General features: G+C 42.8%; 1 protein-coding gene across 6 annotated transcripts in view; it reads right to left on the reverse strand.

Annotated features, from left to right (window-relative positions):
- HDAC4 (histone deacetylase 4) overlaps positions 1–12,338 on the reverse strand; it is a 252,546-nt gene that overhangs the window by 13,106 nt on the left and 227,102 nt on the right. For 5 of the 6 annotated variants that reach the window (XM_089543945.1, XM_089543942.1, XM_089543944.1 and 2 more), the window contains 11 exons: positions 10,738–10,861; positions 10,008–10,176; positions 8,932–9,070; positions 8,357–8,630; positions 5,700–6,001; positions 5,098–5,147; positions 4,916–4,983; positions 3,964–4,118; positions 2,081–2,136; positions 1,405–1,492; positions 256–375 (listed from right to left, as the gene is read on the reverse strand). In XM_089543945.1, the coding sequence (XP_089400071.1) occupies positions 256–375; positions 1,405–1,492; positions 2,081–2,136; positions 3,964–4,118; positions 4,916–4,983; positions 5,098–5,147; positions 5,700–6,001; positions 8,357–8,630; positions 8,932–9,070; positions 10,008–10,176; positions 10,738–10,861 (1,545 nt within the window). The remainder of the gene's footprint in view (positions 1–255; positions 376–1,404; positions 1,493–2,080; positions 2,137–3,963; positions 4,119–4,915; positions 4,984–5,097; positions 5,148–5,699; positions 6,002–8,356; positions 8,631–8,931; positions 9,071–10,007; positions 10,177–10,737; positions 10,862–12,338) is intronic. The other variant, XM_089543943.1, reaches the window with a different exon arrangement.

Genomic DNA, 12,338 nt, shown 5'->3' on the forward strand with positions numbered 1-12,338 from the left:
AGGACACAGACAGTGCTGTGTATCCTTCAGCATCACATGACATGAGCTGCAATTGTGTTCATGTCTAACCTTACCTCACTAACATGATCCTTTGTCTGGTTAGGCCGAGTTGAAAATTGTGAAGTGTGCCACTAAGCACTGGCAAAGTTTCCTTTTATTCCTTTAAAGTATTTTTTTTTTTTAGTACCCATTGGTTGCACCAGTCCTGGCCAGTAAACTAACTGATAAAAACTAGAAAAGAGCAAAAAGACTTACCTCTTGAGGGTCACCTGTGCCAGGGAAAAAGTTGCCATCATCATGTCGATGGAGGGAGATGTATAGCACATGTGGGTCGTCATAAAAGATCTGCTGCAGCCCGTTTCCATGGTGGACATCCTGAAATAGATCAACCGAATAAAAAAAAAATTACTATATAACACATAGCGTAAACTATCAGTATGTCAAGGTCATGTTGTTTTCATTCACATGTGTTAAAAATGTTTTTTTTTTTTTTTTTGTTAAGCTGTGTAGTCACTTGCACCAGTGATAATAGAATGTAGCACAGGTTGGGAATATTTTGTGGCTTTTTTGTGAGTTGCATCTGTTTTTTTTTTTTCTTACCTAAAATGATGCGTTCAGTCCATGCTTTGAATTTTGTAAGTTAATTGTCTTTTATTCTATACTGTGCGCTTAATTTGCTTCGTGTTTCTGCCAATTTCTGCATAGGTAGCACTGTTCACGTATAGATTGTGAATTATTCCTTAGGTTTATATATCCCTTCTTTGTTTTCATGAGACCAATGGTGTCACTGACGCCAGATGTCGCAGGCCTCAGGAGCTTATTGAGCTGTGGCTTTTTTTCCTGAGGCCCACTGCTCTCGGTAGCAGGAAATAAATGAATTGAAACTTAATGCAGTCAAAGAAGCTTATCCCTTGTCAGGTGAGCTAGTGCAACAAGAAAGAAAAAGAAAAACAAATTTGCTTCTCATTTTAGTGCAAGCTTCGCATTTGGCTGTCAAGTTTATAACTCCATCTGACCTTTTGGCCACTGCTGATAATGCTTTTTTTGTTCTGGTGTCTGCTCTAACATTCTATAATAGATCACCAGTTGTCAGTGAGCACAAAAGTTGACGACGAACGAAGACAACCCATATGCATAGTAAATTGGTAGGTCCTTCCATAAATGTATATGCACAATCGCCACCAGTCAAACTCACTTAACTCTCTCGATTGTATCTCTAGTCTTATAACTTGCATGCTGTTTACCCTGTCTGATGACCAACACAGGCAGTAGACGGGCAGTGTCTTTGCAACCCTTTTATGTGATGTGACCCATAAAGCTACCACAAACATTCAATGCACCTTCTCCTTTTCAAGAAACAAAAAAAAAAATAGAGCAGGAAGTGAGAACGTCAGTGGCACTTACCCAGTCAACAACGAGAATCTTTTCTACCTTGAGTTTTTGTCGAAGCTGTTTAGCAGCGATGGCCACAGAATTAAAGAAGCAGAAGCCCCTGCAAGATGAACAATTACCGCAAAAAATTATTCAGGCTGATACCGACTACTTACTGCTTGATAAAAATCTGCATATCTTGATGCAGCAAGTACAAGTGGCAGTACATAGGTGTAAGAAGTACTCAAAGCCATTACAGTAAATACATTACACAAGCTTATGCAGTCAATTGCTTATCCTTTATGACTTCCTATTTGGATATTTTACTTATTATTTTCATGGCTATTTTCTCGAAGTTATTCAGTGTTTAATTTATGCTGCTAAAAGGATTTAACAATGGCCAAAAACAAAGACCGACAGTTTACTCTTGCATGCACCTAGCTGCCATGCATCAAAATGCAACTTAACAATGCGAACTACAGTAGCAACCACACTTATTATTCAGTGAAGCCTTTTAATCAGTGCTTTCACACCTCCTTCTTTGCTCCTTATGCAGATGAGATTAATGCATGCACAGCATCACAGTTTGTGTAAGTGCAAAATAATTTGTTGTGCTTGCACTGTGTATTTCTTCATACTCGTTATAATGACCAAAGAAGTTGTACACAGAGAACCACTGCAAGTCGTGAATTTATTTTCGTGCACTCACATTGCCTGTTTGAACTCTGCATGATGACCAGGTGGACGAACCACAGCAAAACCATTCTGTGAACATGGAATAAGAAAAGAAAAAGAATTCAACAGTTACAACAAAGTCTATCTCCCCTGTACAGCAATACATGTTTCACGTGACATGGATAGACATGCAAATGTGTGTGTGTGCGTACAGATACACACGCAAACAGAAAGTAAACATCAACACTGCTAGGTGATCAGATTAAGTAATGAGCTGTGAAAGCAGATGATCTTGAACAGCTCTACTGTTTCAATATTTCGAAGAAAATATCTCACAATTTACAGCCCGTTCATGCAAATGTGACAAATACGGGCAAAACCATCTGCATTAGTCAGGAGGAAAAAATAAACAAAACTATGAAACCAAATTTTTGAGCCACATAATGGCAGAGCAGCAATAAGTTTTGAGAACCTTTTCTGTGAGTAGGAACAAAGCTCCGCCTTAAGGGCATGATGCGATAACTTAATGGATTTATGCCCATATAAATGAACTGGTCGTTCTCTACTGAACATACATAGATCCCTGGGAGTCTTTATACCACTCCTGGCACAGTAGTGAAAGCGGTTAAGTGATGCGCCACTGCCCTGCGATGGCAGGAGCTGTCACCAATGGGCCTTACGCAGCCCACGTTCCTCTTCCCAAGCAACCTATTGTGGCCAATTATTAATTTAACTGCCACCTACCACAGTGGGCAGTTTGCTCACAATCCGATGGGCAGGTTGTGATAACACCACAAGGCCACGTAGCCTACCTGCCCCACCTTCCCTTTAGGTTGCTTTTCTGCATGGCCAACGATGCCGACGCCGACTTTTCTGTAGCATGAACTCCTTAACACTATCGCGTTAAAAACTGTCCGAACATTCCAGAACATTTGAACTTGCTGGCTTGCACACACATCTGGGCAAGTAGACCAATTAGGCAAAGTGCGCTATGCACAAAATTGAGTTAAGTTGACAAACTGCAGAACGGGCCCTGCAGAAATGCCCCTCTCTTCCAGAAAAAAAAAAAAAAAGAGCTACAAAAATTAGGAAGGTGCATTCATTATACGGCGTAATATACTGGCAAGAATTTATATTTTGATAGCTAGAATAGCGGATGCGTTTATTATGCAACTACATTCATTGTGCAAAGAAATACGGTATGCAACAGCCCAGGAGAAGCAACAACTGCAAAGCCCGACTTCCAGCCTGCTTAAATTTCTTGCTAAGAAGGGGTGCAGGAAAAAAAAAAAAAGATTTGCCTCTAACTTGGATGGCTACCTGCAGTTAATACGGATTTTTGTGACAAACGACATTTTTTGTGACAAACGACATAAAAGAATGAAATCCTTTCTCTGTGGCATCAGCATCCTCTGCTAGACTGTAGGCATTTCACAGAATGTGAAAGCCTTATTCTAATGGACTACTTGAAGACAGTTGATGACAAAAGTTGATACAAAAGCTGAAAGCTGCTGCTGCTATTTATCGCTGCTCAGCACTACCAGCATAGCTTTCTACCTTCACAAAATCTAGACCAGAAGGTATGCTGACATCTTTAGGTACATACAGTAGGTACATCATAGTAATAATTTTGAAAAGAAAACTGATTTAACAAAGTTTGATTTGTTGTATGAAGCAACTTCATCAAACTTATCAAACTTTCCACTTTTCCAGTTGAAGTATGCAGGACATTTTCACTGGCACTTAAGCTAAGGGCGGCCTGGCATGATCAGACTGATCTCGAAGGAGGTTTCAAAGGAGACTTTGGCCCAAACTTTGTCAAGTGAGCTTAATCCCCAAGTTCAACAGAAATAGCGGCAATGGGAGCTAAAGGCATTCCATGCTTTAAAAGAATAGTATGTTTGCAGATGCAGTTACCTTAGCTTCACCCATGGCCACCTTGAGGGCGAGCTCAGTGACACAACCGGCAGCCATGCGCGCTGCACTGGCTGTGTGCAGCTCATTCCAGGTGGTGTCCGAGTCCACACCAATACCTCCGCACGGCAGCATCACAAAGCTTTTGATTGGAAGCTCTGAAAAATGCAGCAGCAGCATTAGAGGTGAAGCAACGAGGTACACATCAGCGTCGTGGACGACAACCATCGCACTAACACAATACCTTTCAACTCACTCAGACTGAGCTAAATGAACTTCAGCAGGAATTTGACCCTTCCTGATTTAACCCATATACATATCCAACCATTTAATCAGCAGGCACATTCTAGCAGTGACAACATGCACAGAATGCCTGAAAGTGTTTAAGTGAAAAAAAAAGCAGAACAGTAGAGGTGGACACAGCCTTCTGGAGCATGTGCCACATGTTACAAATGAGACTTAGAAACTGTAAGCATGAATAAAATAAATCCAAACAAATGAGCAGCAGCGCTGTTTGGCTGTACAGCACTCAACTCTGAATTTTTGTGCTCCAGCTTACCGATGTTAAAGGATTGTGAAGACCAGTCTACATCAACCATTCACAGCTCCAGCAGCAAAACAATAATGTCTTTCTGCTTCACTTGTGCTTTTTTAATACCTGCCATTCATACCTGCCATTTTTGAATACCTGCCAGCAAGCTAGAGTTCCAAAAACATCATTTGCTCGAGACAAATACTTTACTACTCGACTGAATATTCAAAATTATCTAATATTCGCACATGCTTTTCAATTAACAATTCACAACACTGTTTGATCTTAATAACATTCTTTTTTAAGCAAATAAGCTGGGAACATATATCACTGTATATTAAAGCAACATCACGCGACAAGCTTGTTGAGAATGCTAAAAAAATTAACATGAGCAACAATACCTGATCGATAAGACAGACTTACCGAGTTTGCTCATTTCCAATTTCTGCCTGTTGAGGGGATTGGTGCCGAACATGAAGGCGTAGCCCTCACTGCACATGCAGAATGACAAGGAGAGTAAAGCTCCAACCACATGTTTACTAGAGCAAAGCTCTCGTATGCCAAAAATGAGATTGGCTATTCTTGCGACAAAAACAGGCACTTACTCATGACATGACTGTATCTCCTCCAATGTGGCTTTTCGTGACCGGATCCTCTGTTGCAAAAAGGGAGACGCACATGAGGTGAGAAGAGTTCATGATTCGTTTTTGGTGCTTTTAAAAAAACAACAACTTGGTCGGAAGACTTCATCAGAAGACTTATAGAAATCTAGTTCCAAGCGTCTAAAATGCACTTAGGAGGTACCACATGCTCAAAATGTATACTTGCAACACATTTGCATCAAAGTACATGGCTCAAATTCTGGGAGCAATGAAAGGTTCAAACTAATGAAAACAAAGGCACAGTAGAGAAGCAGTCCACTGTGCAAATACATCTTGAAAGAAGATATTAAACATAGCTATATTCCCTGAAAGCTCCTACCAGTGGCTAATCACAAAAAAAAAAGAAAGCTCCTTCACTGCCCTGCCCAACATGAAAAGACCAGATTATAACTTGTAAAATATGACACTAAATACGACACAATATTTACAAGTACTAGTGTGCCAATACTTAAGCTGTGCCTCAGGTAGCTTGATGGAGCACATTACAAGGAGGACTATGGATAATTCCACCGGATCAGAACATTGTTCCTCGCATCAAAGCGCACCTCGCAGCGTGCCACCAGCCCCGTTTCCTGCAGTCGTGCCCAGATGCTCTGCAGTCGGCCACCGTGCTCGGGGTGGCTGGAGTAGTCGCCGCAGATGCACTGGTGCTTCAGCATGAGGCTGTCGTAGGCCAGAGCGGTGGTCATCCGATGTGGGGGGCTCCCGTGGGGAGGAGGGGGGCTGCCCAGTTCCGACTGGTGCTGGGGGCTGCTGCTCCCGCCCGGAGGGCTGAGGCTCACCAGGGGGCTTGACAGGGCACGGGACAGCGGCCGCGCACCGTGTTGGTGCCGAGTGAATGCAGAGCCTGGGTAGCACAGGGCAGCGTATTGCACAGGCGTTGAGCTTGAGAACCATATCACTGTGCTATTCGCTATAAGCATTATAAAGTCCCATTATTTTTTTGGTGTACATACCTCTTACTGCTCTTTATTATTATTTATTTATTTATTTATTTATTACCTCAAAGGCCCCGGTTGTGGGGCATTACATGAGGGATGGGCGGATTACATGCAGATTATATAAAGATTACAGAGTACATAAAGATCAGGATACATAAAGATTACAGGATACATAAAGATTACAGGATACATAAAGATTGCTGATTACATAAGGATGGCCTCAATCTTTTTTTTGAAGTCGATGCAGTTGACAATGAGTACGGCTTCCGGCGGCAGATCGTTCCAGTCCCGAGATGATACGACAAAAAAAGAACGGAAATGAGATGTTGTTCTTGCAGCGGGTGGGTATATGGTCTTGATGTGGTTGTTGCGGCTAGAAGGACGATGAGCTGTTGATATGATAGATGATCCTAAAGGTGAATGATAGAACTTGTGGAATAGGCATAGTCGAGTTATTTTTCTTCTAGTTTCAAGGTTAGGCAAGGATGCTCTGGATTTTAAAGAGGACACGCTAGTATAGTAAGAGTAGTCACAATAAATAAAACGGATAGCGCGGTTTTGAACTTTTTCAAGGATTATAGAAAGGTTAGATTGATGAGGATCCCATACTGCTGACGCGAATTCTAGTTTAGGTCGGACGAATGTTTTATAAGCTAATAATTTGATAGAAGGGGTAGTAAAACGAAGATTTCGACGTAGGAAGCCAAGGGTGCGGTTAGCGTCATTAGCGATGTTTGTGATATGCGAAGACCATGTTAGGGTATGAGTTAAGGTGATGCCAAGATACTTACAGGAAAGAACAGATGATACTTCAGAACCGAAAAGAACATATTTTGAGGGAATATGGGATTGCCTGCGATGAAAAGAAAGCATGCATGTTTTAGTAATATTAAGGGACATTAGCCAATGCTTGCACCAAGTTTCGATTTGGGTTAGATCAGTTTGGAGGGTGTCAGAGTCAGTTCTGCTGGTAATAGGGCGGTAGATTACACAGTCGTCGGCAAATAATCGGATGTTCGAGTTGACGTTAGAGGGAAGATCGTTAATGTAGATTAGAAAAAGCAAGGGTCCAAGCACTGTGCCTTGTGGTACACCTGAAGTAACGGGGGAAAGAGGTGACGATGATTTGTTGGCGTAGACAAATTGCTCTCTGTTGGTCAAAAAATTTTGTAGCCATTTTAACACCAAGGGGGTAAGGTTAAGACGTGAAAGTTTTAGTAGTAATCTTTTGTGGGGAACCTTATCAAAAGCTTTTTCAAAGTCAAGGAAGAGCGTGTCAACGGGAATGTTTAGGTCAAGATGAGAGCTAAGATCATTAACAAAAAGGGCTAGTTGGGTGTCACAGGAAAGTCCTTTTAGAAAGCCGTGTTGGTTAGGATGAAAAAACTTGAGCGAAACTAAAAATTTAACGATGTGAGAATAAATAATATGTTCCATTAGTTTTGAACAGATGCTCGTAAGAGAAATAGGGCGGTAGTTTTTACATGAAAACGATGAACCTTTCTTGGGGACTGGAACGATCTTACCGATTTTCCAGTCTTGCGGAAGCACGCCTGATGATAATGACTGTTGAAAAAGATGGCACAAAATGACACTAACCACGTTTTTAGTATTTTTTAGCACTTTAGAGTTCAAGCCATCAATGCCAGATGACGATGACACTTTCAATGATTCAATTAGTTTCATAATACCATTGCGGACCATAATTGCGGACCATTGCGTAATACCATAATACCATTATTGCTCTCTGTATGAGAATCGAAGCTTGATGGTTTGATCAACAGTGCATGATGAAAAATCAGGGTCATCTCACTGAAAATGTAGCTGTACACTTATTTCCTTATTTGCTCAATTATTTAATTCATTGTCCAATACAGGCGTGACATGGGGGTGAATCAAAACATCACATCATTCACATGCAGTGATTTCACAATTCAAATAAACATTACTGGAAGTCTTTTCAAATGGATCTCAGTAATCATGAGTGCACAGTTACTTCCAACCTTCAGAGAAGCAAATATATCGCATTCCTGATGTAGAAGTCAAACATAAAGGGCTTAAACCAAGTGCTATAAGCAGATTGACACCATTAGATGCTAAAATAGGCAAGTAAAATTGTGGAAGATGCTGGAAATGGGTATTTCAAACTTTAAACTGTACCATAGGCACAAGCTGAAGAGACTCTGCAGCCACGAAACAATGGAAAGACAGTGAGTGCAGAAGAATGAAAGGTGACATTCTCTACAGAGAGTTTCACGCACCTTCCATGCCAGCACCAAGGTGAAGTGAGTGTCGGTTGATCAGGTCCCGCTGCCGCTGCTGCAGCTGCAGCAAGGTGGCAGGGGTGGGAGGGGGCGGCGTGCCTTCCGCTGCAGCCGAGGACGAAGCTGACGACCCCTTGCGCGAGTCTGTGAGGTCAATCACCTCTGGCTGGTCTTTCATCTCCTGTGCTACGGCTGCTTCAGTCTCTTCTTCGACGTGCTCCACTACCTGGCTCTTGCTGCCCGCTCGCGTCAGCACTGTCTGCCGAATGTGCTGAGAGGAAAACAAGGCAGTGATTAAGCTCCACAGGAGGGTAGATGTCAGGGTTCACTACAGGCTAGTTTTCACACCGACATCACAGCACCAATTCAGGCTATGGGGAAGACAGCAAACAGAGCCAAATGGCAGTGCTCTTTCCAACAAAATCACTTTGCCCTGTCCTGCTGCAGTCGTTAAGCCACTGCGGGGCTTGAGACGCTGACACACGGACTTGATCTGTTGAGGGCCCACTCGTATACCACAGTTATAACGGGCCTGTACTGCAGTGTCCCGAGTGCTTGTGCCACATTCTCACCTGCTTAAGCAAGTTGTGCTGCTGCTGCTGCTGCTGCTCGAAGAGTTGTGCGTTGAGCAGCACCCCCTGTGGCTGCAGCATTGGATGTCCAAGGGGCAGCGGCGCCGACTGGGTCCTGCCCAGAGGACGGTGGATGGTCCTGGGTCAAGCACACATGCTCATGGAAAATGCTCAACATGCACACTGCCTTTGGCTTCCGCGCTTCTGGAGCCCTTTTTCATCACGAATACCATGAAAGATAAGCCACGAACAACAGCGACCGTGTTCAAAGAGACTGTGGACAAACTGTATGCAACAGACAACAAATAGGGGAAATTGCTCTCTAAACTTTATTGTAAATCTCTGTATGGCTGTTATTTTATTCATGGTAGTAGCACAAATGAAGAAAAGCTATGGAAGATAGAGATGTCCAAGATAGCAATATAAAAAACTTTTTTTTTACTTTTCTTTTAACCTGCACAGTTTTTGGCCACAGGTGATGACATACCCAAGAGACCAACAATACATTGAAAATGAAGAGTTTGCAAGTCTCTGACATATCAGTTTTATTTCGGATCTTGCAAGCAGCCATGCCTTCATCCAATTGGTAGCAACATGAATTCCGAGTAGATAAACCTCTGCCAGATTTTGACAATATCATTGGCGCTACTGGTTAAAAGTGGAAAAAAAGGAATTAGATAAATAAGTAAGTGGCAACTTTTCTGCCCATCTGCAGACCATAACTGTGCCTATTTATTATATTGTCACGAAATAGCCTTTTCTGCAGCCTCACAGTGCGTCTCGATTAAAGCACAACACAGGTCCTTGGCAAAGCAAAGTGCCAAGGAGTGAAAAACTGTGCAGTAAGAAGGCAGCATGTATAGTCAATAAACCACACTCATGACATCGAAAAGGCTGACATACATTAGCAAAACATTAAACATAGGAGCCTTTGACATCACAGCTTTAAACACCTGGTATATCCCATTTAGCTTCAGGACTACAGTGGAGTGCAGAGACGCTGCTTATCCACTTTTGCTATTGTCACAGGTGCTTTGGAAGAAGAGCACGGAAGATGCTGACATTTGAGAACTAACCTGTGCAGGCGTGCTTGTGCCACCTGGGCATCAGTAATGACTGTGCCCGGTGGAGGTGCGTACATGACCTGCAGCACATGTCCTGGTGCTGTGGGCGACTGTTCCAGGCCTTTCATCTGCTGCTGGATGTAGCCAGGGCTAGTAGGGGGTGTGAATTCCCCGTCTATCACTGGTTGCGAAGGAAAACCAGACCAGCTGGGTTAAGACAAGCAGCAGGAACAGCGAAGGACGTGTGAATGCAGTAGGGCAACCTAGGATTTATGTAATGCTTAAAACTATGTTAGGACCAAAGCAAGAGGGCCAGCAGCTGCAGCTATGTTACAATGCGCTGTTCTTGAGAAAAGAGCTGGAAGGCACAGGCTTCTTGATGCGAACTGATATATATATATATATATATATTCAAAGTTGAAGGGGACCAAAAATTTGTTCAAATTGTAGGTATTTGTTCAAATTGTGCAGGGTGAGGGGAGTCTTTTAATTTAATAAACAATGCCAATGAGACCAAAGCATCAGTTTGAATACAGTGAAAATTCCAGTTAAATGAGTTGAAATTAATGAGATTTCATTTTATGTGTGCTATGTATGCGTGTATTTAAAACTACAAGACACAACCTGCAAATCACACCTGAAAATAGGCTGATATTTAATCCTGTGAGGCTTCTTTTATGATACAGCCTTGCCATTCTTTTCTATAACAAAAAAAGTGAAATGGCGACAAAATGGAGCCTACCTGGCAGAGGTGAGCAGAAAGGCAGTGATGAGTGCAACACATGTGAGGTGAGTGGCATTCCCAGGCGCGCAGCTGCCATGGCCCGCACTTGGGCCTCAGACACTGAGTTGAGAATTTTGCCATCCTGAAAGTGCAGCAAGGGACAAGTATGCTTAGTGCCCAGCAGACAGAAATAAGTCCATGTCGTACAAAGAGCTTAACAGCTTGCCAAGGTGACACTACTCATGCATCACATCTTCATGTGACAGTATTGACGATTTTCACGAACTACAGGCAGTGCTGTAGTCGAGCAGAGATGGCAACCGGAAATGTGCAAGCGGAACCACACACAATCATCGCCCGCCTCCAGGATATTCATATCGATGTCAAGTGCACCAGCACTGAGTTCCTATACAGCAGGAAAGTCAAGAAAAATGCGAGCGCATCTCGGTTTCACTGCAATATTGTTACAAGTAAACAAGGCTTTGCGAAATTTTGGCCAGCACTGAATGGTTTGCGATAGTTTCTCTTTCGATCGTCATGTGCTTGGATTTCGATTTAGCTAGCTGAATACCGGTAGCATTAACGTGCAGCCATCACTTCAATCGAGCAAGCAACATTCTTGTATGTAAATTCAAGCAGACTTGTTTAGAGCCCTGGAGCAGTGTATCTTGTATGTAAATTCAAGCAGACTTGTTTAGAGCCCTGGAGCAGTGTACTGTGGAACTAATCACAGCATGAAAATGCTCTGTTAAGGACAGCATGCTCATTCCTTACTTTTATTTCTATGCATCTTTGCTTCACCATAAGCACCGACTGTAAAAACCAGCACCTGCTGTAAAGTTTTCATTTACTCTGCAGAAGACTGCTCGAGTGCTTTGATAAAAGCCTGCTCACGTCTGTAGGCTGCGGCATGAACTTGATATCAGGCACGACAGCATGGGTAGTGGATGCAGGCTCCTGTTCCTACTCTCACTTGCCAGTTATCCAATTTCCAGGGGTGAAACGGATGAAGTGCAATTTACTGATTGGGTCTATCTTATAAACCTACCCCTTGCCAGCGAGTTAACTCAACCTGCCTCGGCACTTCTGGTGCGAGAGCACTATTGGCCTCATAACCGAAAAAATGGTGGTGAGCGGCGAAGCCTCTAAAGTTAGTCACGTGATGCGGGAAATGGCAAGAAATAAACAAGACGTTCAATGCGGGTGACCTTAGCCAACCTCGGGAAATAAAATAAATATTGCTGTGACTGTGCACCAAACCTGCGGCAGTGCGAACAAGTCAACTTCACTGACCACTGCACGAGAACACTAAGCTATCGCCACAGCTAATTATGCCTCATGTTAAACTGCAACACACTCTCGCACTGTGCATTCTATCTGTGCACAAGTCACAAAACAATAGGAAATGCACTTTCAATTGTGCTTTCAGGTAAGTGGCATTGGTGTCCACCTGCAAAAACCTACTTTGCACAATATTTTGTAGTTAGCAATGCTAAACCACCAGTTATTTAAATTTTTTTCTTGCTTGTTGACTATTACTTTCTCAAATGTGCTCTCCTCTTGTCACTTCAGTCTCTTTGTCTTGAGGCTTTATACTTCAGACCGTGATACATCAGTGT

This window comes from Amblyomma mixtum, chromosome 5 (genome assembly GCF_055824585.1).
Source record: "Amblyomma mixtum isolate Tamu chromosome 5, ASM5582458v1, whole genome shotgun sequence".
Classification (NCBI taxonomy): Eukaryota; Metazoa; Arthropoda; class Arachnida; order Ixodida; family Ixodidae; genus Amblyomma; species Amblyomma mixtum.